Source organism: Bos mutus, chromosome 5 (assembly GCF_027580195.1).
Source record: "Bos mutus isolate GX-2022 chromosome 5, NWIPB_WYAK_1.1, whole genome shotgun sequence".
In the NCBI taxonomy this organism is placed as follows: Eukaryota; Metazoa; Chordata; class Mammalia; order Artiodactyla; family Bovidae; genus Bos; species Bos mutus.
Genome location: NC_091621.1, coordinates 44,696,932 through 44,724,792, shown reverse-complemented (window position 1 = coordinate 44,724,792; position 27,861 = coordinate 44,696,932). Strand labels below are relative to the sequence as shown.

The following is a 27,861-nucleotide window of genomic DNA, read 5'->3' as shown; positions in this document are numbered from 1 at the left end:
ATACCAGGTCAGAAAGGACCTGCAAGTCCTTGCATGGATGGACCATGCAAGTGGGTGCTGAATGGGGGAAGGGCTAGCATGTCTCAGGGGTGGGGGCACCAGATACCCCTGCAGTGACCCCATCACCCGGAAGTGTCTCAGCAGCCCACCCCCAGCATCAGAGCCCAGAATCCAGTCTAGGGATAGACTCGTGGCTTCAGGACAGATTCTTGTGTCTCAGTGAGCCAGAAATGCCCACTATGCAGGACAGAGCTCTGGCCTGGGAGGCAGGGGGTCTGGACAGGGCGATGTGACCCAGGCAGGAGCTCCCATCTCCAACCTGTCTCCCTCAGTCCCAGAGGGGACTGAGATCTCTCCACCCCTGAACACCAGAGTTTCTCCCAGACACGTTCCTCTCTCTTCTGCAGCACCGCCACCCAAGCTGGTGTGCCAGGTCCAGGGAGGGCACACAGAGCCATCCAGCCAGGCCAAGATCATCCAGCAACATCAGTGCAGGGAGGAAGGAAGAGAGAGGCCCCAGAGAAATGGCAACTCCTTGGAAGTGGAAGAGTGAGGCCTCCGGAAATCCAGGAAGGTGGAAAGGAATGCCCTGGCCCTGGCTGACCCTTCTGCCACCCCATCAGAGGCTCTGGGGAGCAAATCAGAGTCTGTGCTATTTACACTTCACATTTAAGATGAAACCAGGGTGGAGAAAGGAAAAGAGGAGCTGGAAGAATGGGAAGGAGGGGGAGGGAGGAGACCGAGGCACCTTCTCACAGCCCTGGGAGCAGAGTTGCACTTGACCAGGGCCCTCTGCCCTCCAGGCTCAGCTCCCAGAAGGTGGGCTCGGGTCTCAGCCACCATCCACAGAGGGCTGGGTGCCCACCCTCTCCCAGATTCTCTGCATGTACCATCTCCTATGGGGTTGGTATATTCACCCCCATTTAACACAAAAGGACAGAAGTCAAGGAGCCTGCTGGAGGCCACGCCAGGGGTGAGTGCTGAGTCTCGAACCAAGTCTCAGTCATCCAAAGACAACTGCTCTTGACCGTGTATTTCCTCTCCAGCCCCTGAGACAGGGGGATGCACGTAAAGGTGATTAATAAATAATAGATCAAAGGCAGGGAGAAGGGAGAGCTGGGGGAAGAAAGAAGAAGAAAGGAGAAGTCAGGGTGACTCTTAAACACAGATAGAAAATAAACAGTCAACGTGCTATTTTCCAATGCCAGGCTGGCACGGTGCCCAGGACGGCTGCCCTACACTTGGGAGCCCAGGGACTGCGCTTGCCTCATCTTTTCCAGAGGTATGTAAGCCTAGATACGTCAGCCTTCAGGTATGCAATGAGGTCTGCGGTGAGAGGCATTGCTCTCGCCCTCCTCACGCGTGCTCTCTCTCTCTCTCTCTCTCTCTCTCTCTCTCTCTCTCTGTCCTTCCTTGTTGAATCTGTCCTTCCTCTGACTACCTCCCCACCCTCAGCCAGCCAGCCAGCCCAGCCCAGCCCATGTCCCCTTCCCCTGGAGCCAGGCCAGGCTTGGTTGGGAGGCCAATGACAATGAGCAGCCCCCTCAGCCTGGTAAATTCCTGCCCGGGGAGGAGATGGGTACATGGTGCCGGGGGGAGGGGCGGGAGCCGCATCATCTAACAGGTTGGTCTGGCTGGGAGGGGAGGCGTCCCGCCCTCGTGGAGCTAATGAGCACTGTGCGACAGGTGTCTGCTCCTCAGTCCCCAGCCTGCCCTGCCTGCGACGGGAGCAAGCCACCGCCACCCCGCAAAGGCTCGTTCGCCGGTCCCTGCGCCCTGCGCGCTCTGGGACCCGGGGGCGGCGATGGCCTGCCGCTCCTGCGTCGTTGGCTTTAGCAGCCTGAGCAGCTGTGAGGTGACCCCGGCGGGCAGCCCCCGGCCTGCGACCGCTGGATGGAGCAGCTGCGGGCCCCCCGAGCCGGGCTTCAGCTCCCACAGCCTCACAGGCTGCTGGACAGCCGGCACCGTCTCCAAGGTGACCGTGAACCCCAGCCTGCTGGTACCCCTGGATCTCAAGGTGGACCCAGCCATCCAGCAGCAGAAGAACAACGAAAAGGAGGAAATGAAGGTCCTCAACGATAAATTCGCCTCCCTGATTGGCAAGGTGAGCAGAAGTGGGGGGAGGGGTCCCCAAACTAAGGCCAGTCGGGCTGGGGCAGGTGGCTAAGCTCTGTAATTCCCCCCAGCATCATGCCCCACCCCCGCCCCAGCCCAGCCAATGGGAAGCCAGCATTGCCAACTTCGAGGCCTAGCTTTGAGCTGAGAGAAGCAGAAGGGGGAAGTCCCTAGCCATCCTGACATGGGAGAGAAAAGGACGTCAGGATGGCCTGCCTCTGAGGGATGTCTGGATAATAACGCACTGCATGGCCTGGGGTCACCCTCCCCTCAGGCAGGGACTAGGGAGGGTCTCTGAGTGTGACCAAGAGGAGGCCCCCTCTTGGGAACAGCTGATGGAGGCATGGGCTGCAGTCAGACTCCACGATGGACCGACAGGGCCCACCTTCCTGTCCAGGCCGTTGGATCTGTTCAGCTTCCCAGGGTCAGAAGCGCCGACATGGGCAAGGGGACCTGTGGGGCAGCTGGAAGGAAGCTGAGCGGCATGGGGTACACCTGTGGTTCCTCAGGAGCTAGGAATGCGGGGGATGGGTGCTGCGAGTCTGAAACAGGCCGTCAGCCAGTCTTCCATGTCCTGACCAGAGTAGAGTGATTGAGTCCCTTGCACCTCACTTCCTGGACTCGCTGCCATGACCAGCATTCTGGTCTGGGCACTGGTGTCAAGCTCTGGCCCAGGGTAGGGGCTTCAAGAGCTCCAAGGAAGTCCTGTCCACCTCCCAAACCTGCTCCTCACTCACCTCCTGCAAGAAACCTCCCATGACCAGCCCTCCCAGCTCTGCTCCCTCCCGCCCTGACTGAGAATAATAGATAGTAACAGCTACTGTTGATTAACTGCTTACCCTGAGCCAGGAACTGTGCTGAGTGCATATTTATTTCTATTTCCTTCAACCTTAGGAAAGAAGTTACTTCTATGGCCATTTTACAGCTTTCTCACTCCCCTCTCCTTCTGCCCCGGGCTGGCTGGGTCCTTCTCTGCCCCTTGCTCTCCCTGCCTCTGTGTCCCGCTACATATGGTTGGTGTCCTCCACTAGGTGGGGGCTCACCGAGGAGGGCAGGGGGAATGAAGTAACAGACCTGGAGTCCCAGCTGGAGTTCTGCCCCCACTGCCCAGCACTCCACAACGGCTGGTTCCCCGGCCGCGCCGATGGGGAGACGGAGCAGCCCAGAGGCAAAGCGCCTCACCCAAGGTCACACAACCAGCAAGGTCTGGACTTGAACTCAGGTCTGTGAGACACAAAGCCTCTGAAATGGGAGTCATTTCTCCCCACCTCGCCCCCACATCTGAGTGCCCAGACCAGCATTCCTGCACCCACACCTGGGGTGCCTGGGGTAGGGGTGTGTAGGGGGAGTGACAACTGGAGAACAACCATCCCCTGAGCCGGAGCGTTCCCTCCATCACCCCCGGTGGCTGCACAGCATTCAGACTGCCAGGCGGTCCACCCTAGGAGAAGAGCCCGCTGCCCGAGGGAGGCAGGTCCCTGCAGAACCACCTCCTCTCCAAACACAGCTTAATCCCTTAAAAGGAATGCTTCATGAGCTATGTAATTTGGCTTCGATGGGTGGCTTTTCTCCGTGAACGCCAGGGCTGATATCACCCTGTGCCTCTGCCATGGGGACAGGAGGGGTGTGTAGGCACAGGGAGGGGCCCGAGGGGTCTGGGTTCTGTTCCCAGAGTCAGGACAATGCCCTCGAAGGTCTTTAGAAGAACTCGAGTTTCCCAACCCCCAGTTCAAGCTTGGCCTTGAGACCAGTGCTCTCCATAGTGGCAGGCAGGAAACTGGGGGTGCCAGCCCCTTGGGGATCCTGATCACTGGAGCTCTGCCCAGGGAAACCCAACTGATCCACCAACTCTATGGAGAAAGTCTGTTATTCGCTCGTATCCCTCCTTGAAAAGACCACGAGGGCCCAAGTGGAAGCAAGCAGAGGTTAGAATGTGAAACCCGGAGTCACATTTCTGGGTTTGAATCCTGGCCTCACCTCTCACGTTTGTGTCATCTCAAGGAAATTATTTAACCTCTCTGGGCCTCAGTATACATTGGTGTCATGGGCTTGTCAGAATCAAATGGGATCATTTCTGAAAAACACATAGAAAGCCCTCACCAGGTACCAGGTATATTCTCTTTGTTATATTGAAAAGGCCATACATGGGTCCAGCCCAGAGAACTCCAGCCCAGGGCATTTAGTCCCTGCCAGGCAGGAAGGGCTTCCCAGGTGGTGCCAATGGTAAAGAACCCGCCTGCTAATGCAGGAGGCATAAGAGACATGGGTTCAATCCCTGGGCCAGAAAGATCCCCTGGGGAGGGCATGGCAACCCACTCCAGTACTCTTGCCTGGAGAATCCCATGGGCAGAGGAGCCTGGTGGGCTACACAGTCCGTAGGGTCGCAAACAGTTGGCCATGACTGAAGCGACTTAGCTCGCATGCAAGCAGGAAGGAGCCTGGGAAGAAGGAGGGAAGGGCCCTGCTGGAGGGTGAGGTGGAGGAGCTTAGTGGGTAGGGATGCAGCATGGAGCTGGAAAGAGCTGCAGGAGCCCAGGGTGAGATGCCATCACCAGTGCAGGGGTAGGGTTCTAGGCAAAGAGAAGAGACTGGCAGGGTGGCCCTCCCTCCTGGGCCCTCTGAGGCACCCAGAGAAATCAGAGATCATTGAGGAAGAGCAGGAGGAAGAGGAGAAGGGTTAGCAAGGAGACCCACAGGAGCCCCCAAGGGGCCCTGGAGCAGTGACAATTCTTTCACTTGCAGCTGTGTTTCCTTGGGCAAGCCACTTCCCCTCTCTGTGCTTCAGATTCCAACTCCCTGCTCTGCTCCTGCTCCGAGGGTAGCCTTGACTTCATGCCAGTCAAGAGACTAGTACAGCTGCAGCCATGAAGAAGGAGGATGAGCAGAAGCAGCAGCAGGAAAGGAGGCCAGGGGGGTAGCGCGAGGGCCATGCTGACAACAGCAGAGGCTCCAGGCTGGGCCTTCAGCTGCAGACACCAGAGGCGGTGGAGATGGAACAAGAGGAAGCATTGCCAGTTACGCCTAAGGAGGCTGTAGGGAAAGGACCCAGAGGGGTGGGCACAGTGTCTTCCCTTGGCCTGTGTAGCCTCTGGAAGCCCCTGGGGCCACCCCCCTGCCTGCACGCAGGAAAGCACAGAACAGCCTTTCCTGATGGAGAGACCTTGAGGCTCTTGGGCAAAGCCAAGCTGAGGCTGGAGGCAGGGGATCTGACACCACCCCCTTCCTGAGGAAGCACCAGAGGCATCACTCTGCACACTCACCTGCCTGGGCTGTGGGCCCATGGGTTGGCACATGCAGCCCCCCAGACAGTCAGCCTCCCTCCTGAGGAGGGCCCCAGCCCAGCCCAGCCCATGCTGCTCAGTTCCCCGAAACAGAAAGTACGTCTCTCTCCACCCTCGTCTGGGCCTGCTTTTGAGCCGGAAGGCCCACGACCCTGGAGTTGAGTCACAGTGAGTTCTGTGCTTCTGAGCCTCAGTTTCCTCATCTGTAAAATGGGAAGCAGGTAGACCACAGCCTTGGTCTCCAAGGCTCCTCCTAGAGCTGCTGCCTAGATCAAAGGCCAAGGGGTCAGCCAGGAGAGGCAGAAAGAGGAACAAGAGGGGAGTGCTTGGCAGCCTTGACAGGTTGAAAGAAGTGAAGCTGGCATCTCACAGGGTACTGGGATTTCCGGCCCTCCCTCGCCTTTGTTTCCAGAGGGAGGAGCCTTTCAGCATGGAAGGTTCTGGGTTGGGGGTGAGTTCTCATCCCCACCCACTGAGACAACAAGCAACTCCCCCAAGTAAAAGGAGGCTTCCCTAAATCCCCTGCAACCAAAAATGCCCTCTGACTAGACTGGCTGGCCAAATGCATACCGTCTCCCAGCAAGCGAGTACCGAAGCATAGGGTATCAAAGTAAGACTATGGGGAGGACTTCCTGGTCCAAAGGGTTCTGTGTTGCTTATGGGTGGAGGAGGGAGCCTCACATCTCTTGTCTCAACCCTACCCTCAGTATAAATACGGGGCTCCTACTTGTCAAAACGTAGGGCAGGTGGAGTGAGCAGAAACCTCCCACCACCCCCAGCAATCCCTCACACATGCAAGTACGACAGAAACCCTCTTGACCGCATCCCTACTGAACCTGTTTGGCTGTGACGACAGCACACAGCTTAAAGTCGGCTTCAAGCAGAATTTACCAGTACAAATGGGAGTTAAGGAGGGGAATGGCAGCCCACAAACACCATTGTTGAGTGTTCCCACAGATGTCGTCTCCTGCAAGTGTCCAAGGGGCCTCCCCCAGGGCATCAGAGATCTCAGGGAAACCCGGGGATGTGGGTAGGGCAGACAGAGAGGGCGAGAGCCCACCTGATACCCAGGTTCAGGAGGAACGGGAACACGAAAGTCCAGAGTTGGCAGCCGCCATCAGATGGGCCTGTCAAGAAGCTGGGCCACGGAGTTGCTGTGTGAGCCTGGACAAGTCACCTGACTGCCCTGGGTCCCCATCTCCTCCTCTATAAATGAAGGGTATAGACCAGCTGATCCAAAAGGCTGGTCTGTGGTTCTGGCTCTTTCGGGCTGTGATTTTGGGAGCTGGTGCCAGCAGTGGATGGAAAGACTTTCGGCTGCCCACTGTGGTCATAGGAAACATAATTGAGCTGGTTGTCACAACGCTATCATGACAACAGCCTGCCCCATTCAGGAGCTCAGCCCCAGCCACCCATCTTGCCTCAGTAGCCCTAGCCACATCCCAAGAGGCATGCAGATGGCTCTCAGTCTGACGTTGAGGGTGGTAGATGAGGACAAACGAGAAACAGATACACCAAGGGTCAGATATTGGAGGGAAGAGGGGAGGCTTCCTACAGCGGGGTGCTGGGAGCACATGGAACGGGGGCTGGGATGGTAGGAAGGAGAATGATGCTCAAGGGAGAGGCTGGGCCTGGAGAGGACAGGCAGGGTGCAGAAGAGGGAGGGGGACTCCCAAGCTCCGCTGGGCTGAACTGGATGGAGGGAATAAGAGGACCCAAGAGGGACTCTGCCCTCCTGCTGGCCAGTGGCTGGGGTGGGAGCCATGCAAATCCCTGCAGGATTTGCAAATCCATGCAAAACCCTCTGAGCAGGAGGGTGTGAAGGATGCAGAGTTTCAGAGGAGCCCTGGGTCCAGAGCCCCCCCAGGCTTTGTCCTCAAGGCAAGTCCGGCCCCAACTAGAGGCAGAAGCCAGCCCAGCAAGGGCAACGGGGCCCCGCAGAGAACTTGCAGCAGACCAGAGGCCTGCTGAGCAGCAGCTCAAAGATTCTAAACCTCAAAGTGCTTACATTCCACCCCTAGGCCTGCCGCTTGCTAACTGTGTGACCTTGGGAGGGTAATTTCCCCTCCCTGTGCCCTGTCTCGTCATCTGTGGAGTGCAGCTGATAACAATACCTTCCCCGGAGGGTTGTTTGGGGGTTTGAGTTAAAGATGTCCAGCTCAAAGAACAAGGCCGTGTGTACAGCAGGGACCACAGGAGCATTTGCTGTTTGCTGCTCCAAAGCACCTCCCCAGGTTTTTCTCTCTGCAGGTGGGCAGAGCAAGTGACATCAACCTTGACTTCCAGCTGGGGAAACTGAGGCTTGGACAGACCTCAAGTCCAGGGATGTTAGGAGGATTAGCACTTAAGAACTAACCAGGCCCTACCCTGCGGTTTCCAAAGCTAGATGAGACCAGGCTTGTCTAGGTGGGCGGCAGACAGGCCTCTTGACACCCCACGTTCCCTGGGGTCTCCCACCCAAGCCCCAGGCAGCCTGGAGAACCTGTCATATGTGGGCACCTTCACAGCTTGGTCCCTTTTCCCTCATCTCGCTGGTCCTGCCCCTCCTGTAAGAAACCTTGGCTAATTGGCTGTGCCTCTCTGGGATTCTCGGATTCCCCCCCTTATCGCACCATCTGCAGTTGAACAATCAGTAACTGGAGATGCCACCTGAAGGTGCTGAGTGAGGGCCCCAGGCGGGTGCCTCTTGAGTAGATGAGCTGCCACGTCCCATGGAGGCCCCCGGGGTGGGGGGAGGGTGGCACTGGCGGGGGCACACCTGGCCCTCTCACTGCCACCCTCCCGCTCTCCCAGGTGCAAGCCCTGGAGCAGCGCAACCAGCTGCTGGAGACCCGCTGGCACTTCCTGCAGAGCCAGGACTCGGCCACCTTTGACCTTGGGCACCTCTATGAGGAGTACCAAGGCCGGCTGCAGGAGGAGCTGCGCAAAGTGAGCAAGGAGCGGGGCCAGCTCGAGGCCAACCTGCTGCAGGTGCTGGAGAAGGTGGAAGATTTCCGGATCAGGTAGGGGAGCCCTATGAGGGCCGAGGGTGGGGACCAACCTTCACGCGTGGGGGCAAGGTCTGGGGGCCCAGGCCAGAAAAAGAGAAAACTTCTTTGAAAAACCAGTCTTTAGTCCATACTTACTTACTAAAGAGCTGCAAAGTGCTAGCAGTATTCTAGATCCCGGGAAGACAAGGCAGTGAATCTACAGCTACATCCCAAGCAGTGACCCTTACAACAAAGCCAGTCTCATGCTGGCTGACAGCTACGCTGCGCTTGCTAGCCTCTGGGCATTGCAGCCCTGTCCCCTACGCCCTCCCCTTGCGCCCAAGTCCATGGGAAATTGTGTCACTAGCGAGAGCAATAGATGGGCTCCTGCTTTGGCTGTAGCTTGAGATTTTGAACTCTCTTGAGCTGAAAAGGGAAGAGGGTAAGGGAAGGCAGGGGGCAGAAATGATGAGGTTTGTTTACATAAAGAAGCAATCGCCTAGAGGTAAGACACGCCTGAACTCGATGGTAGACTTGGGGTCTAGAGAGACATGGAAAACACAGACTGGGGGGACACGCAGCTGGCAGGTAGAACGGCCCAGCTGTTAAGGGTCTGGGCTTGGGTATGACTGTGCCCCATGGGAGGGGGTTACTCCTTGCCCGTACCCCTCACCATCTCTGTGACCTCGGGCAAGCTGCCTCATACACGAACCTTGTGTCCTCCTGTGTGGAGTGGGAATGGTGATGGTTGATACCAAGCTAAGGCTGGTGTGAGGAGGAAGCCAAGAGTTTGGCATGGCTACTGTAGGTTAAAAATGGCCACTCTTCTGCCCCCCCGAGAAGGCTCCATGCCCAGCACAAAGCAGTTTGCTGCACTGAATTGGCCAGTCTAGAAAGGCAGACTAGTTAACTTGAGTAGCTCAAAGGAGAGGTGACCTTCTCTGACCAGACAATGGTCAGGGCTTTAAGGACAGGGAAGCTGGGCCAGAGCAGAGAGGCTGGTCTCTTTGCTGGAGGCCCCCAGCCAGAGAGAAGGAAGGACAGGGTGCGGTTGAAGCAGCCCCTACCTTCTGCAGGACTTGGGCCAGATCCAGGCCTTGTGATCTGAGGTAAGGCCCAAAGCCTCCCAAGACGGAGGGCGGAGGCAGCCTGTCAGGAGTCCTGGGCTGTGGCACAGCCTTTCCTCGAGGCCTCTCTGCGTGGCCTCCCCTGCTCAGACCACATGCAGAAGGAATGGTCACACAGGAAGCTTTTCCCTCTCTGGGGACCTCGGTTTCCTCATCTGTGGATCTGGCTGGGCCCCTCCCTGACCTGGGCGGGGGGCACTTCTCCCCCTACCCTGCCCTTCCAGGTCCTTGGGAAATACAGGGAATTAGACTGCCCATTCTGACGGCGACGAGGGAAATCTCACTGGTGTGCCAGAACCCAAGACTCAGTTCACTGATACATAGCAGGTCCTTGGCCTACAAAGGATCAGAGAATAGCAGAGCTGGGTGTGGACTTGGATTCTCCTTTTATGGAGACAGAAACAGAGGCCCAGAGAGGGTGGGGGCTTGTCCTTAGTCACACAGCCAGGAGTACAAAGTCCCATCCCTCGCCTGGCAAGCTACTGTGTGAAGCTGCTCCCAGGAGAGCAGCCGGATCGCATCGTGGAGGCACTTTGTAACTGGAAGTTCTGTACAAACACTGCTTGTTGTTTTAATCTGGCTCAGCCCCCTCATTTGGCCTGCTGCCTGGTTTCCATCTGCTGCCTGATTTTACTGTTTAGGCTCAGGGCCTCTCTTCCCCCTCTCTGGGTAGGGAGCCCACTGAATTGGGGAAGGTGAGGCTGGAGGGTTTCTGGGTCTGCAGGTCAGAGCCAGGAAAGCTGCAGCCTGGCTGTGCAAAGCCTGGGGCCCCCAGAGGCCAGGAGATGCCAGGCCAAGCCCTGACAGGGAGGGGTGTACTTTGCCTCTACAAGGCCGATGAGATCAGCTTCACTCCTAGAAATAAACAAGTTTGGGGGGGTGGAGAGGGTACGGGTGTGACCAGCTGAAAAGGGCTGAGAATGGGTTTGGGAGCTGGCGGCTAGCATACGGGCAGGGGATTGGAAGTGAATGGGGGACATGGAGTTGCATAAGCCTCTATAGGAATGGAGACTTCTAGAAGCTCTGATGTAGCAGGGACCTCAAGGATTAGCTGACTATCCCCTCTGTTTACTAGGGATGAAGCAGAGGCCCAGCAAGGGGAAGAAACTTGCCCAAGGACACATAGCAAGTGATTCAGAAATGTTGTGTATAATTGTGCAAGCTGTCTAGGGGTGAACTGGGATTGAATTGCAGTGGAGTCGATGAGAAGGGAGGTGGGAAAGCTGAGAAGGGCAGTGAAGGGTAAGGGGAGGTTTGGCACCTCAGAGGGCTCCCACTGGACAGCTCTCTCCAATGTCCTGTTCCCAGGCAGGCAGAACTCTGTTATCAGAGGAGAGGGGAGAGGCTAGACAGAGGGCTTGCTTGGGGAGGGCCAGCCAATTTGTGCTTCTCAGCTTGGAGCTCCCAGACCCCTGTCCACAAGTCAGGAAATTTTTCCGAGGCCCCCAGGTCCCAGAGGGAAACTTGTTCAGGTCAGCCCAGCCCTAAGCATTTGTGAGGAGTGTGAAGAGACCTGCCCACTCTGTCTGCAGTGAGAATCCCCATGGTTTCTTTCTGGAAACGCTGAGAGAGAGGGGCTGAGCTGGGACATGGTGTTGGTGAAAGTGAAAGTCGTTCAGTTGTCTCTGACTCTTTGCGACCCCATGGGCCGTAGCCCACCAGGCTCCTCTGTCCGTGGAATTCTCCAGGCCAGAATACTGATGTGGGTAGCCATTCCCTTCTCCACAGGATCTTCCCAACCCAGGGATCAAACCCAGGTCTCCCGCATTGCAGGCGGATTCTTTACCGTCTGAGCCACCACGGAAGCCCTGGTGTTGGAGAGGATGGTGATAATAATAGCAGTAGCTCTGGTGGGTGTCACGCACCTTTGTAAATGCTTTATGTGTTCATTTATTTAATCCTCATGAAATTAACATTATTGTGACAAGGGCACGTAGAAGGAGCCTATCCAAGGTCACATAGCTACTTAGCAAGAAAGCCGGAATTTGAGCCCAAATAGTCTGGCTCTGGAACCCCATTCTTAACCAGCACATGACTCAAGCTTCCAAGCCTCTCTTTGAGCCTCTGATCTGTGAAACAAGACCAAGAGAACACCCCTGGCTGGGGGCTCTGAGGGTCACAGGAGAGGCATTTTGTTTGCCTTGGAAGGCTTCAGATTACAGACCAGTCTCCCTGACCCATAGCACCACCCTGTCCCCATGGCCTGCACCCTCAGGGACCCTCAAAGATTCTGGAAGCCCGCAGTGGCCAGGGAGAGTGTGGACCCTCCACATACTGAATTTCAGGGAGCTGAGTGCTCTACAGGCTCTCGTGCTCTGGGGTCTGCTCCCCTTAGTCCCTCTGGGAGGCTAGTGAAAGAGAAGGCCTGGGGGTGGCAGGTCCAGCTACCTGACGTGGGTGATGGGTGATGCTGCCCCTTCTGTGAGGTCAGGGACTGGGGCAGGCAGGCGGCTGTAATTAGAGCCGCCAATGATTCAGGCATTCCCTAGAGAGGAGGAAAGGCAACAGGAAGCCACAGAATCCCCACGTCGGTTGGGGCAGGCAGAGCTGGGATGGGAAGCATGCCGCAGGCAGACATCCATCCTGGGGGCCCAGAGGGTAAGGTCAAGGATCCAGGGATCCCATCTCCCCACCCAGCAGTGTCCTGGTTCTGAACACGAGGTGTACTCGACACATCTCATCACATGTGTAAGGAGGAGACACATCTGAGAAGAGAGGGAACACAGCTTTGGAGTGCTGGTGAATTTCAGCCCCCATGACACATGCGCCTATGCACGTGCACACCCCAAGAGACAAGGGAGGGGAGGAGTTTCTTGCCCTGAAACATATGGGGGGGCCCATCTGACTGCAAAACCCATGCCTTCCTGCCCTCTCTCCAGAGGGAAGATGGCATAGTGTCCTGCTGTCTAGCAAAGCAGTGGGAGAAGCGTGGGGCTTCGGGGAAGGGTGGAGTTAGGAGAGGATGACGTGAGCAAGATGCTTGGAGCAGACACTACAAAAGGCACAGCTTGTTTGAAACTGAGACTCTCGGGGGAGGAGATGGGATAAAGATAAGGGAACAAAAACATCAGGGTAAAGGGACTGTGCAATCAGGAGAGGCTTCCGGGAAGAGATGAATGTGGAGCAGAGCCAGGAAAGGGGCAGATGCCCCTGGGAGAGGAATGGCTGGTCATCAGGAAGGAGTAAGCATGAGGGGCGGGATGCCTGCTTCCCCAGAGCCAACACTGTGGTATCAGGGAGGAGAGGGGACATGTCATAGAGACAAGGGGCTGCATCCTCCTCAAGGAAGGGACCCCTTTTTTCTAACTGCCACAAGGCGCCAAAGGGATTGCAGAGGCCCCAAGCCCCACCCAAGGAGGGTTAAGCAAACTGTTGCTAAGTCCACCATATCCAGCTGAGCAGGCTCTGTGTGTGTGTCTCCCTGGCTCCCCTTCTCCTCCTTCCCTACCTCCCAGGTATGAGGACGAGATCTCCAAGCGCACGGACATGGAGTTCACCTTCGTCCAGCTGAAGAAGGTAGCCTCCCCAGCTTACCCGATGGGTTCCTTCCCCAGGGACCCTCTGCCCTCTTTTGCTCAGGATCCCCAAACAAAGGCCCCACAGGCTGAGTCCCAAGACCACAGGCAGAAAGCTAAGCACCTGTCCCCACCCTCCTCCAAGGCTCTGAGCCAGGTCTTCTCCGGGAATCTCTCCCATCATATTCAGGAAGCAAAATCCCCCTTACCATACCCCTGCCCTGGGATCCCTCCATTCCTTTTCCCATCATTCACCACTGCTCCCACCCCCAGGACCTGGATGCAGAATGTCTTCGACGGACGGAACTGGAGACCAAGTTAAAAGGCCTGCAGAGCTTTGTGGAGCTGATGAAAAGCATCTATGAGCAGGTGAGAAGACGGGGCCGGGGTCCCGCTGAGCCGAAAGCCAACTGGTCCCTGGGTAAGGGATGCAGGGTCGTGGAAACTTCAGCATCGCTCACTGTTGCTGGCCACAGATGCAACAATTTCCTACACCCCTTGTGTGCGGCAGTCAATAACCTGTGTCCCCTCGTCACTCATCTCACGGAGCATGGTAGGTTCCCACAAAGCCTCTCTCAGGGAAAGCCCCACCTTCGTGTGTTGGGGAGCACTGAGGGCATGAAGGGGGCCCAGGTACATCCGGGGCAGGGTCAGGAACTGGCCTTGGAGTGGTGAGCCAGGAGGCTTTGAACAGTAGTTCTTATTGAACTAATTTCTCTCTCATCCCTGCAGCTTAAATTGCAAACACCCACAGCTCTAGCTCTTGTAGGCCTGCAAGGCACCCTCCCCCATTTGGGGATCATACAGGGAAGATTTATAGACAGATTCTCTGGTAATCAGACAATACAAACTTCTGCCAGACAAAAATGACTCAGGAAGGACTTCCCTGGTGGTCCAGAGGTTAAGACTCCTTGCTTTCACTGCAGGAGGCATGAGTTCAATCCCCAGTCAAGGAACTTAAGATCCCACAAGCCATGTGGTATGGCCAAAAAAAAAAAAATCCCAGTCCCAGTAAATGCAGACAGAGGAGCCCCCGGACACATTTTCATTTGTCCCTAGGTTCTCACTGTCCTTGGGGGGACAGTAGCCCAGCAAGGCCTGTCCCATCTGCTGTGCCACCAGCAGATGAATTCTGGGCTCTGCCCCTTGGCAGCATCTACCTCCTGGGCTTCCTTTGGGATATGTGTTCTCCTCTCTACATTCCCCATCTTCTCAGGAGTGAGGAGGCTGATGGAGTGATGCTTTGATTCAGCTACAAGCAGGCAGGACCATTACTGAGTGTGACAGGGCACAGCAGCCTGTGTGCTGTAAGCCGCTGGTGCCAAGCTATGGCAATGCAGCCCAGGGCAGAGCAGGGGTCAAAGTCACCACTGCAACCAGAAAGATCTGCTCGGGTGGCCTGAAGGGCTGCTGACCCTGTGGAGAGGGAAATTGGGCCTCGTGGCTACACGTGGACCTGAGACCTCTGTGCAGCCATGGGAGGGAGCAGAAGAGAGACCCTCCCAACCCTTGCCAACATGAGGGAGGCAGCCCTCATGGGCAGACCACCCCAAAACGCTTCTTGTCCCCAGCAGGGTCCTCTGCGGCCGGCCTAAGCCCTGAGGGGCTCACCAGGGCACCGTGCCCACTGAGTGGCTTGGGAAGTGGGTAAGAGCTTCCTCTACCCACACTCACCAGGGCTGGTACCGCCCAGCAGACGTCAGCAGGGCCACAGTTTCAGGGCCTCCAGCCCATCCTGCTCGCCAACATCTCAGGGAGCCGGGGCCAGGCGGAGGCCCTACGGGTGTAGAGACATAGCCGAGGAAGGCTGGGCATAGCCAGCCATATACCTGAGCACTGAGGAGACACACCTGCTCTACTTCTGGGCCCCGCCCCACAGCAGGCTGCCGGCTCCCTCTGGACTTGGCAGCCCTTGGCCCCAATCCTGACTCTTTTTTTTCCCCTCATTTCTGTGACTTGGGGCAAGTTATTTCTCCTCTCTGTGCCTCACTTTCCTCATCTGTTAAATGCGGAGAGTGATAGTGGCAGGTTCATCATGCTGTGATGGGGTAAATCACTTAACAAATGTTTATGGCATGCCTGCTAGGTGCCAGGCACTGATCTCACAGCTGTGAGCCAGGCGGGCAAGTTTCCTGCCTTCAGGAGAGCACAATTTAGCTAAGACGGCACGGGTGATAGGCTAATAAACACATCTGGACAAGATCGTTTTGGAGGGGAAAAGTTGCTGGTATGCAAAGAAACTGGGCCATGCCTTAGTGCTAGAGGGGTTGGGGCCATGTGTCTCTGAGGAGGGTGAAGCCCCAACCTGGAAAGTTCCAACTCAGCAGAGACTTGAAAATGCTTCAGCAGAAGGAAGGGCTGTATGAAACACCTGAGATGGGAATGATGTGATCCTGGGAGGGAAAGTGGCAGCTGTGGCTAAGACAGAGTGGGCAAGGGCCAGGTCGTGCAGGGCCAGAGGCCCAGGATGGGGTGTGGACATTATTCTAAGCAGGATGGGCAGCCCTTGGTGGAGACGGAGGCAGGGTGCTGTTGGGGGGCTGCTGTGGAGAACGGGCCACAGTGAATGCAAGAGTGCATTATTACACGTACGTACATGCTCAGTCACTCAGTCGTGTCTGACTCTTTGTGACCCCAGTGACTGTAGTCCGCTAGGCTCCTCTGTCCATGGGATTCTCCAGGCAAGAATACCGGAGTTGGTTGCTGGGCCCCCAGGGGATCTTGCCGACCCAATTATTACATATACATTCTATTATATCATATCACATTGTATTTATACTATATTATATTGATACTACCATATTATATTGATACTATCATATATTATAACAATGTATGTAATGTAGCATATATATAGTATATATTATTATATAATGTGCAGTATATATAATGTATAATAATAAAATATTATTTTCTATATTGTATACTATATCATCATATTTTATTGTTTTATTTCTAACATATTAATATAATATTATAATAACATATTAATTAAAATAATAAAATATGGTTATATAGTATATAATGTAGAAAATAATATTTTTTATTATTACACATTATATAATGCCCATATGTAAAACAATAGCAGTTATTATTGTTTTGGGTAGCAGCAAGGTGGCAAGTTGGTGTCGGGACATGAGCTTTGAGTTTCCCTCCATGTACCTCCGCAGGCTGAGAGGGCAACACTGACCCATAAAGATTCCCCATACCAATGGGTCTCTAAGCTGGCCCTGCCTAGTAAAAATATAATGCAAGCCACATAGGTAATTGTAAGTTTTCTAGGAGTCACATTTTTTTTTAAAGTGAAGAAACAGAAAAAAATAATTTTAATATATTCTATGAGGCCACTATATCAAAAATACGATTATTCAATAAGTAGTCATTATAAAAAATGAATGGGCTATTTCACACACGTTTCCCATTGTAAGTCTTCGAAATCTGGTGTGTATTTTACACCTCTGGCTCATCTCAGTTCTGACTGACCACGTTTCAAGTGCTCACGACCACACAGGGCCAGTGGCTACCCCATCAGGCAGAGCAGGTCCAAGAAAGGTACCAGCCGTGCCAGCTAGGGTGGAAGAAAAACACAGTGGGATGTGCATAGCCCCGGGGTGGGGGGGGCCAGGCACCAGTCTCAACTTTGGAGTAGATACGGAAAAAGCACTACTGTATAGCCCGCCCCAGGGCCCCAGGACACAGCCCTCCCTCTTCCCAAGACACACACGCAGGTCAGGATATGTATGGAAAGCCTTGCCCAGAAGCCAGTGGCTATAGGCTGCTCAGGGCCTCGTCTACACACTGCACCCACCTGGGCAACACCCCTTCCCCTCACCTCCAGGGATGCTGACTGGTGACAGCACCCTGGGGCTCCCACTCCCCCTCAGCTTCCAGGATTCACCCCAGCTCCCAAGTGCTCTGGGGCCTGGCTGCATCCAGCCAGAAAGCCACCTGCCCCACCTGCAAACTCTGGTTCCAGGGAGATTAGCTATGCAATCTACTGACAAGCCCCTGTGGCCAGCACACCTCCCGGGATACTGACCCCTACAAAAAGGACCTGGCCTGTCTATGTGCCTGCCTTCATGGTGCCCCAGGAGGCCACTCCAGGAACAGGCTACTCAAGCCCTGGACACTTCCTCCCAGCTCCATCACGTTTTCCAGTCACACCAATAGTTTCCCAGCTGTTGTTTATTGAGCACCTACTATATTCCAGGCACCAGGCTGAGTGCTCTCCAGATGTAATCTCATTTAATCTTTCCAATAAACCTATAAAGTAGGGAAAATTATTAAGAGAGCACAGACTTTGGGGCGGCTTGGATTTGAATCCTGGCTCCATTATTATATGGACTTGGGCTGGTTCCTTTATTTTTCTATGCTTCAATTTCCTCATCTGTAAAATGGGGAGGACAATAGTACCCAGCTCACTGGCCCGTTGTGAGGATTTATTTTGCTAGTATATCCTAAAGCACTTAGAACAGTGTCTGGCACATGGTGAGTATTTAATAAATGTCAGCTGATTTCAATTCCATAATTATACCCACTTTTCAAATGGGCCTCCCTGGTGGCTCAGATGGTAAAGTGTCTGCCTGCAATGCAGGAGCTGCTGCTGCTGCTGCTGAGTCGCTTCAGTCGTGTCCAACTCTGTGCGACCCCATAGACGGCAGCCCACCAGGCTCCTCCATCCCTGGGATTCTCCACGCAAGAACACTGGAGTGGCTTGCCATTTCCTTCTCCAGTGCAGGAAAGTGAAAAGTGAAAGTGAAGTCGCTCAGTTGTGTCCGACTCTTAGCGACCCCATGGACTGCAGCCTACCAGGCTCCTCTGTCCGTGGGATTTTCCAGGCAAGAGTACTGGAGTGGGTTGCCATTGCCTTCTCTGGCAATGCAGGAGACCCAGGTTCAATTCCTGGGTTGGGAAGATCCCCTGGAGAAGGAAATGGCAATCCACTCCAGCACTCTTGCCGAAAAATCCCATGGACAGAGGAGCCTGGTGGGCTACAGTCCATGGGGTCGCTAAGAGTCGGACACGACTGAGCGATTCACTTCACTTCACTTCACTTCACTTTTCAATGAGAAAACTGAGGCTCAGCTAAGTTTAAAGACTTGGCCAGGGCTAACCCAGCTAATATAAGAGGTGACATTATTCAGAGCCCAGTGCCTTTGAACACTACATTTTACTGAGCAGTACTGTTACCCCTCAGTCCCCATATTCCCTGACCTGGGGGGGCCACGATGACAATAGGCACACATATGGAGGCCTCCTCAGACTCTGGCTCCTAAGAAAAGCTCTAAACCTGAATCAACTTGATTCTTGCCCGCTTGGAGATGCAGATCCTCCCCGGCTCCCCCCACCCAACCCTGCTACGGTGGCAATCCCACACCACACAAGTCAGCATTGTTATGCCCTCTGCAGCCCGGCAGGGCCAGCATGTCTGAACAGGTCTGCAGATGATCCAAGCCCTCCACTTCCTGCTTCTGTTTACCACGCTTATGCTTACACTGGCTCTTTCCAGAAAGGACCTGAGGCTGCCCCATCAGCCGGGTTTCGCCCATCCTTTTGCTGCAATAGTGCCCTGTGCTCTGACAGTGCCCTGGCCTTCTCCTTGCCCATAACGAATGCCACCTTAAGCCTGGGGAAGAAGTGGCCCTGGAGAACTTTGTCTGAAATGGCCCCATGCCTGCCAACCCCCAGCACATGGTGACCGAGGAGGCCCCAAGCTGCATCTCTGAAACTGGTTCGCTGCCAAGCCCCAGCTGGGATGTCAGTTCCATCTGGAAAATGTCAATCTCCAGTGAGGCCCAAGGGAGCAGAGGCGGAGCATGAGCCTGTGTTCCCGCAGGGGGTGGGGTCTTCCCCCACTCTTGCTCAGAGATCTCTGTTAGATGTATTTGAAGATCAACCAAAACCCTCCATCACGAGACCCTCTAAAGGATAGCTGGCCACTGAGCTCAGGGTCCCACCAGCTCCAGGGTGGAGACAGGTGGCCTGCCACTGCTCAAACTTCTTTTCCAGGAGGCGATCCTGATCACCAGGGATGCTAGTAGGCAGGGTCAGGCGGCGAGCAGACAGGGAAGGGGTGGCCTTCCTCTGCAGGCCTCGAAGCTGCCCACCCCCGCGGTCTCCAGCCGCAGGGACACAGCCACAGGTCAGAAGTAGCAGCCTCTGCAGATCTAGACTCCAGAGGTTCAGCCACAGCTTCTTGGAGCAAAAGACAGATGAGGGTCAGCAGGGGGCCCAGAGTCAGAAACCAAGATTGGAATGCAGTCATGAGCCAAAAACAGAACCTGGATCTGAGCGGGCCTCCTGATCCAATTGTCCCTTTTCAGGAAATAGAGAAGCCAGAGGAGCATGCTAAACACCAGCATGCGGGGCAATCAGGAAGATTCAGACTATAGGCAAGCAACCTGAGGTATTCAATAAGAAAAAGACAGGGGGGAAATAAAAGAGACAGAGATGAAGAGAGTATCCACAGAAGAGGAGAGACATACGGACCAATGGTGGCGCATGAACCTTGTTTGGATCCTGAATCAAACAAAAAAAGGTCTTTTTGTAGTTTTCTTTAATTTTATATAGGGCTTCCCTAGTGACACAGAGATAAAGAATCTACCTGCAATGCAGGAGATGCCTGGAGAAAGGCATAGCAACCCACTCCAGTATACTTGCCTGGAGAGTTCCATGGACAGAGGAGCCTGGAGGGCTACAGTCCATGGGGCAGCAAAGAGTCAGACAAGCAAGCGACTTGTCTGCTCCAAGTCAGTCAGTCGAGCGACTAACACACACACACATATATATATGTGTGTAAAATGAGAACACTGGCCAAATCTTGATGACTGAAGTAAGGGTCGAGGATGAACTGTGAACACCAGCAGTAGTAACTGTGCATCTGTATCCCACCGCTCCCCCCTGAGCTGAGCCCCGCCGTGCCTCCCTGGGTGCCTGGCCGCTCTCCCTGCCTGTCAGGCTCCTCAGCCACCTGACTCACTCTGTACAATGCTGGCCACGGACACTCTGCTTACACCCATTCCTCCTTTCCACGCGGGGCCCCACCCAGGCCCGAGCTACTGATCAGCACCTCCAGAGAAGCAGCCCAGGGCCCTGGAGGTGACACCTTGCAGCCCTTCCAAAGACCCCCATCCCCATTGGCTTTGCTACACACCTCTGACTGCAGGGCATGACAGAAGCATATGTGGGGCTTCAGCTCCCGTCCCTGCCCCTCTAAGGGAGCTTAGCAGGAGCGGCAAAGCTCTGGGTCCAGCCCCGCCCTCACAGCTGTTTCCATCAACTCTGGGTCCTGCAGCTTCTTCCTTGTCTGTAATCTGGGGCTGACAGTTGAGCCAGCCTGGTGAGGATGAGACGTGGATACGCCTGGAAAGCACTTAGCACACACACTGCCTGGTCTCTCAGGAGCCCCCAGGGAAATGGGAAGTTTTACCGCTTCCAGGGGTCTCTGAGGACACAAGCTAGCATTTTCTAGGCAAAGAGGAGGACAGAGAGGAGGGGAAAGAAGGATCCCAAAGGACAGAAGAAGACAAAGATACTGAGGCTAAATCCTGTCGTTGCGGCTGGGCAAGCCCCTCAGCTGGACAGGGAGGGGCAGTGAGTCTCCAGGGTGACCCGGAAGTCACCTGGCCTCCGCTGCTGGCAGGAGAGCAGGGATGCATGATCGTCAGCCTCTGCTCCCCTCCTGCCCTCATCACTCACGGGCTTCCATTCCCACATGCATTCAGCAGGGACACTCCCCTGCCAGATACGGAGGCCTGGAGGTGAAAATGCCTCAGCCAGGCCCTCGAGGAGCTCCCATCCTGGGAGGGCAGGGGTGGGGGAGGCCACGCTGCACAGCACTGAACCTAATGATAGAATGCCCTCAGGCCCAGATGTCCTGGGCCCTTTCCTCCTCTGCCAGGAGGAAGGAGGCCCACCCTGGGAGCATACAGCAGTGTGTGTGTTGGGGTAGGGGGCGGTTCAGGGAGGGATGGTGGGAACTGAAGAGGAATTAGGTTTGCAGGTGGGCCTCCAGAGCCGAGGGGCCCTCCCTGCCAAATCAGAGAGGAAAACCGACAGGTGGGTGAGTTGGGAGTTGAGGGGACTGCTTCTTAAGAGTACAAGCTGCTGCAGAGGCAGGGCAGGGGGATGTTTATCCGCTGATCATCTCTCCAGGGAGACAGAGGGAAGCCTGCCCTCCACCCATCAGGGAACGAAGAGATTATGGGGACTATGGCTGAGGGTCTAGGGCCCCCCACCAGCCCTGAGGCCCCATGTCTGTGCCCCATCAGGAGCTGAAGGACCTGGCAGCCCAGTTGAAGGATGTGTCGGTGACCGTGGGTATGGACAGCCGCTGCCACATCGACCTGAGTGGCATCGTGGAGGAAGTGAAGGCCCAATATGATGCCGTCGCGGCTCGCAGCCTGGAGGAGGCCGAGGCGTACTCCCGGAGCCAGGTTTGGGACTGGCAGGCAGACTAGAGGGATGCAACCAGGGCAAGATGGGCAGCAGCAGAGATGGCTAAGGCCGCCTGCAGCTCTGGGTGCTGAGAGTCCAGGAGAGATGAATGGCGAGACACAGGGGCGATGGAGTCCACAGCAGTGAGTTCACATGCAGGGACAGAGAATGTGAGAGCCCAGTGATGTGCTGGGCCACAGGGATGATGGGGACAGGGGCAAGCCACAGTCTGCACCCTTCAGAGGCTCATGGCAGTGCTGCCACCCAGTGACTCCAGTCCACGTGTGGGCATGGCCCTTGGGGCTCAGTCCAGGGCGGCCAAGAGAGGGATCCTGAGATGGACGTGGTGGAGGCAGGAGCAGGGAAGGAGGGAGACACTGGCCTGGGTGGGCCACAGAGGAGGGGATGAAGCCAAGGGTGAGGAAGAAGGAGGGGCCAGGGGTCCTGGGGGGACACAGTGAGCTCCCCTGACTGCCACCCTCTCCCCGGCCTCCAGCTGGAGGAACGGGCTGCCTGCTCAGCCGAGTTTGAGAACAGCCTCCAGAGCAGCCGCAGTGAGATCGCTGACCTCAACGTTCGCATCCAGAAGCTCCGATCGCAGATCCTCTCCATCAAGAGTCACGTGAGTGTCCGGAGGACCCACCTGGGCTGGAGCAGGGCAGAGTGCGGGACACATGCTCTCTCATATCCTTCATACACACACGCTCACACAGGCTGTGTCTATGTGAGCCCTGGCTTTGTGACCCTGGACAGGTCACTTAGCATCCCTGTGCCTCAATTTCCTCATCTGTCCTTAGACAGCTCTGAGGACCACATGAGCTTGGCTGGTAAAAGTGCTCCATAAACTGGCCAGGGCTGTTGGAATGTTGGAGGGTCCCCTACACACACACCCAGAGCCCACCGCCTCCCCCCTATGGGGGAGAAGCGAAGGGAAGCATAAGCCCCAGCTTCCAGACAGGACGAGCCTTCAGAGAAGTGCCATCCTGGAAGGACAGCTGGGACAGGCTCCTGCGGAGCCCTGCCATATTTGGTAGCCTTGGGAAAGTGTCTCCTTAGGTCTAACTGAATGGCCTCTTGCTGCAACGCACTCCATTACCATGCCTAGGAACGCCATGCCAAATCCTCCCAATGCACACTCCCACCAAGGACAGAGGGGGGCTCCTGGCCCTGACCCGCTCTCTCCCTCCCTCCTTGCTCACTAACCCCTCTTTCTCTCTGTCCTCCCGAACTTTCAGTGCCTGAAACTGGAGGAGAATATCAAGGTGGCCGAGGAACAGGGTGAGCTGGCCTTTCAGGATGCCAAGGCCAAGTTAGCCCAGCTGGAGGATGCTCTGCAGCAGGCCAAGAAGGACATGGCGCGGCAGCTGCGCGAATACCAGGAGCTCATGAACACCAAGCTGGCCCTGGACATCGAGATCGCCACCTACCGCAAGCTGATGGAGGGCGAGGAGAGCCGGTAAGGAGCAGGGCCAGCGGGGCAGGCCTGGGAGAGGGGAGGACTGGAAGCCCCACGGGAAGCCAGTACCCAGCCCCTCACCCCCCAGCATGATACTGTGAGCCTGGCAGGCCTGGGTTCGTGTCCTGGCTCAGCCACTTACAAACTGGAACTTCAGTCCAATTTACTCAATTCTCAGTTTTCCTATCGGGAAAATAGACTGATGATAAGTATGCCTCACATGTGCATACAATCCCGTGTGCAAATACCTGCCACCAATCAGTACTCAGCAAATGATAGCCGTTCATGCAGGGGTGAGGGGACAGAGCTGACTAGCCAGAGTCACACAGCAGGGCAGCCCAGAGCTGGGAAGGACAGCCAAGAATTGGCCTCTGCCTGCTAATCCCCAGGCCTCCAATCCCAGGGGAGCTGAGCCACAGGTTCCCTTCACATCCCACCATCTCTTCCTCCCACAGGATGGACATGCCCTCAGCCACTGTGGTGAGCGCTGTGCAGGCCAGATGCAGAACTGGTGAGCCTGCTTGCCCCAAGAACCCATGGTGGGAGGGGGACAGTGGGTGGGGGGGATCATGGCCCTAAAGGCATGATATTAAATGCCTCCCAAACCTCCAGCCCCTACCCTGCCCCACCCCTTATGTTCCCTGTAGCTGTCTCCAAGCCCGGCCTCTCAAGAGCTCCCTCTCGGAAAAAGAAGGACAAGAAAGGCCCTGTGATCAAAATCACCGAAATGTCAGAAAAGTTCCTCTCGCAGGAGTCAGAGGTCTCAGAGTAAGGCCGCTGTCCACACCCCAGGAGCCCCAGGCCACTCCCCTGCAGCAGCAAGGACATAAGCTAGACTCCAGAAAGCAGCCTGGAGCCTCCAGGTTGGGAAGGAGGCAAATCTGATCCTGAATGGAGAAGAGGGTTGAAAACAGTGACTGCTTTTTTGCGGGAATGGGACAGGACTGTCACCAGTTACTCAAAGTCACTTGGCTCCATATCAATATCTCACAGTCCACCCTTCCAATATCTGAGAGGTCTTCCTGCCTGGGTAAATTGGAATTGGGGTTTTGCCTCCACCTCCTTGCTCCTCGCACAACAGGGGACTCTAACCAAGCTGCCTTTGACCCTTTGCCCAACCCTTGCCCTAAACTCACATCTCAATTCTTGTGTTGCCTCTGACTAGGAACCAAAGTGAGTGCCCTCACTCCCCTAGCCCCTGCTAGCCTCGGACCAAGGGCCGGTGGGGACTACATGGGCACCCTCCACTATCCAGAGTTCCTGGGGAGGCACCTGGTTTTCCTGCACCACCTGGGCTTCCCGGAGACCTGACAGTATTAGGGAGTGAGGGGAGGAGGCTCCCTGGGTGTTTGGGACCTGAGCCCAGAACTCTGAGATCAGCCCAGACCCCCATGCCCCTCCTCTCCTCCTGTGAGTCCCTCCCAGCAGGTCACGGTCAGAACTGGATAGCTGTCCAGCCAGCTCCCAAGCACCTTTTCTAGAAGCTTTTCTTGCCATGACAAACTCCCTGATGGGGGAAGTGGGAAGTGGGGGAGACGGGGCAGGAGAACTGGACCCTCCTTTCTCCTTTCTATCATCCTGGGGCTCACCACCCTGCCTGGGGTCTGAGCTCTCTGCCTCCCATCCAGATGCTTCCCAGCCTGAAACCTGGTTTGGGTATGCACCAGACCCTAGAGACTCCTCTTGCCACCCTTGCCATGAAACTCCAGGCCCATTTCCCATGAGTCCCACTCCTGAGGGTCTCCATTCCCTCCATCAGGCCAAGCCTCCCCTCCCCTGCACGCACACTTGTGGATCAGACGTCCTTCCTGTCTTCCTCCTCCACGTCTGCCCCTCTGCTGCCAGCAGGGTCATGAAGAAGGCACTGTCCGCTCAGGTCTGGGAACTTCTGAGCCCTTGAGGTCAGGTTGGGGGGCCCCAGTGACTAACTAAAGAGAAATTCTGCAGCAGCAATCCAACAAGAAGGTTTGGGGCTTAGAGGAACGCTCCTCTTTCATCCTCTTGGCTCTCGCCTTCAGGGCCTTACAGGGAATCTGGCAGCTCCACCTTCCCACGCCATAAGCCACCTTCTCTTCCTCCCTTTCCTCTCCCTACCTCCCCCTTGCCTCACCTCCTCTGCTGGACCCAGTCTTTGATTCATTCATCTCATTTTCCAGGACCGGGTGGCCCAAGGCCCTGGCCCCCTTCTAGGCCAGAAGGTACTCCAGGCCTGTTGGGGGCGCTGAAGGGCTATTGACGCTCAGGCCAGAAAGAACTCAGATATATACTTATCCCTCAAGTTTCAAAAGGGTGCTGATTGCTGCTTTTTCTCCACCTATTTATTGGTTTCCATGGGAGCAAATCCTCAATGGGGATATACGATATTAAAAGTATATATATTATTTTTTCATAACTTATATAGCTTTTAACTTATTGCTTCCCTTCCTGTTTCTGCATAATCAATGCTATATATTATACTACCTGGAGAGACAGCACATGTTCTAGCCAACCCACCCCACTGGCTGACTTCTTGGGGGTAATGCCCCCTTCTCCCTCAAAGGGATGAAATAAAGTGCTGAGATTATTCATGGATAGAGCTGTGTGTCTGTCTGCTTTTATATCCCCTCTCAGGATTGGTCAATCATTGGTCAAACAGGTTAACCATAAGACTTTGGAAATCCTCCAGTTATGGGAAAGGGAGTCCAAGGACCTAGTTATACCTTCAGACCAGTGCTACTTGACCATGGAAAAGTTCTCCTGCCCTGCCATCCCACAAAGAGGCTATACCAGTGTTGACCTACGTTCCAGTACCTCCCAGGATGCCCAGGAACCATGTGACCACCTCAGCAAGCACAGACATGGGGCATTCCCCACGTGGTGGCGGATTCCCTCTGAAGCCCTTCTGCCCCATTGTGCGGGTTGGCACAGCCCAGAATATATTCTGATAGGTACAGGCCTAATCCTGTGAAATCAAATTCTAGATCAGCAAACAAGGATCGAGGGCCTTCTCCAAGCCCAGCCCTGCAATAAAACACCTACGAGTGCTCCCCACCCTTCCACCTGGAGAAACTCGCTATCAGGTCAAGAGAGGCGCTCTCTCCAACTGCAGAAGGCAGAGAGGAGAGGGGCTTGCTCAGGGAACTCAGGAACTGGAACAGGAAGAAGAGGTGTCTCAAGGACAGGAATTTTGGGGGTGAAATAAGACCTTTGAAGCATTTGTGTCCTGGCTCACCCACTCACTGGAATGAGACAAGTGGAACCTCAGTTTCCCCATCTGTAAAATGGAACACACAGCTTCCCTATTTACCTAAAAGGATGTTTGGGGATCTGACAAGACAGCTGGGCTCATTCCTACCGAGAGTAGCACATCTTGCTTCAGGACTCTGAACTGTAACAGCTCAACAAGAATAAAGGATTACTAGTGATATCGTTGTTGTTATTACAGCAGATATTATTATGGACTAGTTATTAACAGATATTAACAGACTAGTTGGGAAACTAAAATCAGGCCTGGAGCTAGCTCTTTCAGGGTACAGCATAGCCATGCCCCAGGGCTGAAAGACCAGAGACTTCCACTCAGGGTTTATCCATTCACCTGGGCCACTAAGAGACGGGCTCTGCTCTCAAAACTCAGAAGGAATGATGGACAAACCCCATTCCTATGCAGGAAGGTCCTGGAACCGAGCCCAGTTCTCTACTTACATTATCTTTGTTTTCTATTCTATTAACTCCTGAATTATGAATTTCTGAACACTAATTTGAATTTCTGACACTGAATTCATAATAAATATTACTTTTTAAAAACCTATTTGTTATTTATTTTCCTTTGCTTTCTTTGAATTTATCAGCTTTCAACTTCTTGAGTTAAATGTTTTAACTTTCCATCTTTCTTTTTTTTCAATGTAAGATTCTCTAAAGACCATAAATTTCCTTTTATGTACTATTTTGACTGCTTCACATGTAGCATTATTTATTAGCCTTTAGTTAAAACAATTTTATTCTTTGACTGTTAAGCTGTTAAGAAAGCTCTGCACATAAGGGTCACTCATCTCACAGACATTTATGGATACATACTTAAATCCAGCAGAATTTATCTCTGGATCCTAGCCTCCCTAATCCTCTGCTTTAGCAGTGCTTCCTTGCCTCTTTGTGTGCCTTTTATCCTCTAAACTCCTTGCGGGCAGGGACTGTATCCCATGACCTCCCCAGGGCTTTGCACAGTGCCCAGACCATAGCAAGTTTTCAGTCAAAGTAAAATTAAAGAAAGAATAAATGAATGGTGCACCTCCCAGCTTGGGTCTCCTAGTCTAAAAGTCCCATGAAGGGGAGGGCATGTCTCCTTGGCCTCTGTGTCCCCAGGTGTGAATGCAACGCCTGGCCTGTTGAAGGAGCACTGTAACTATGCAAAGAGAGAGAGAGGAGAGGGAGGGAGAGAGAAGGAAGGCAGAGGGAGTGGAGAGGGAGAGAGGAAGGAAGGAAGCAATGGAGGGAAGGAGGGGAGGGAGGGAGGGAAAGGAACTGTGACCTCCCTAGCCAAACAAGAAACTCTCCTGCCCCTTTCCTGCTGGCAGATCCTGACTAGTTGTCAGGAAGTCTGGAGCCAGATTTCCCTTCCTCGTGGGAGCTCCCTCCTTCTCCTTCCCACTCCTGGCCTCTGGAGTGAATCAGTGAACACCTGGCCAAGGGCACCACCCCGGTTCCAAGTACAAAAACAAGCCCCTACGTGGGCTTGGCTCCTTCTTCTCCTTGATCTCTAGTCCTCCCAAACACTGGTGAGACGAACAGGACGGGTATCATTAGCAGAAGCCCAGAGAGGCCAAGCACTGTAACTCTGGTCACCCAGCAGGTAAAAGAAAGCATGTTGGTTCACTGGAACCATTTTTCACCTCTAGACTGCCCGCCACAGGGACGTAAAGCAGCCAAAGCCGGGACTTGGTGAAGTGGATACTGAAGGCACCCCACCTTCAAACTCAAAGGGTGCTG

General features: G+C 54.8%; 1 protein-coding gene across 2 annotated transcripts; it reads left to right on the top strand.

Annotated features, from left to right (window-relative positions):
• The first annotated feature begins 1,395 nt into the window (after positions 1-1,395).
• On the top strand, positions 1,396-26,639 carry KRT80 (keratin 80). 2 transcript variants are annotated; one of them, XM_070370832.1, is made up of 10 exons: positions 1,405-1,552; positions 1,687-2,104; positions 8,190-8,398; positions 12,948-13,008; positions 13,281-13,376; positions 21,278-21,442; positions 21,940-22,065; positions 22,679-22,899; positions 23,355-23,410; positions 23,547-26,638. In XM_070370832.1, exons 2-10 carry the CDS (start codon positions 1,805-1,807, stop codon positions 23,669-23,671), a joined length of 1,359 nt encoding a protein of 452 aa, XP_070226933.1. In that variant the 5' UTR covers positions 1,405-1,552; positions 1,687-1,804; the 3' UTR covers positions 23,672-26,638. The 2 variants fall into 2 exon arrangements, with proteins under 2 accessions (XP_005907047.1, XP_070226933.1); XM_005906985.2 differs by having other exon boundaries at positions 1,396-2,104; positions 23,512-26,639.
• Positions 26,640-27,861: the final 1,222 nt, after the last annotated feature.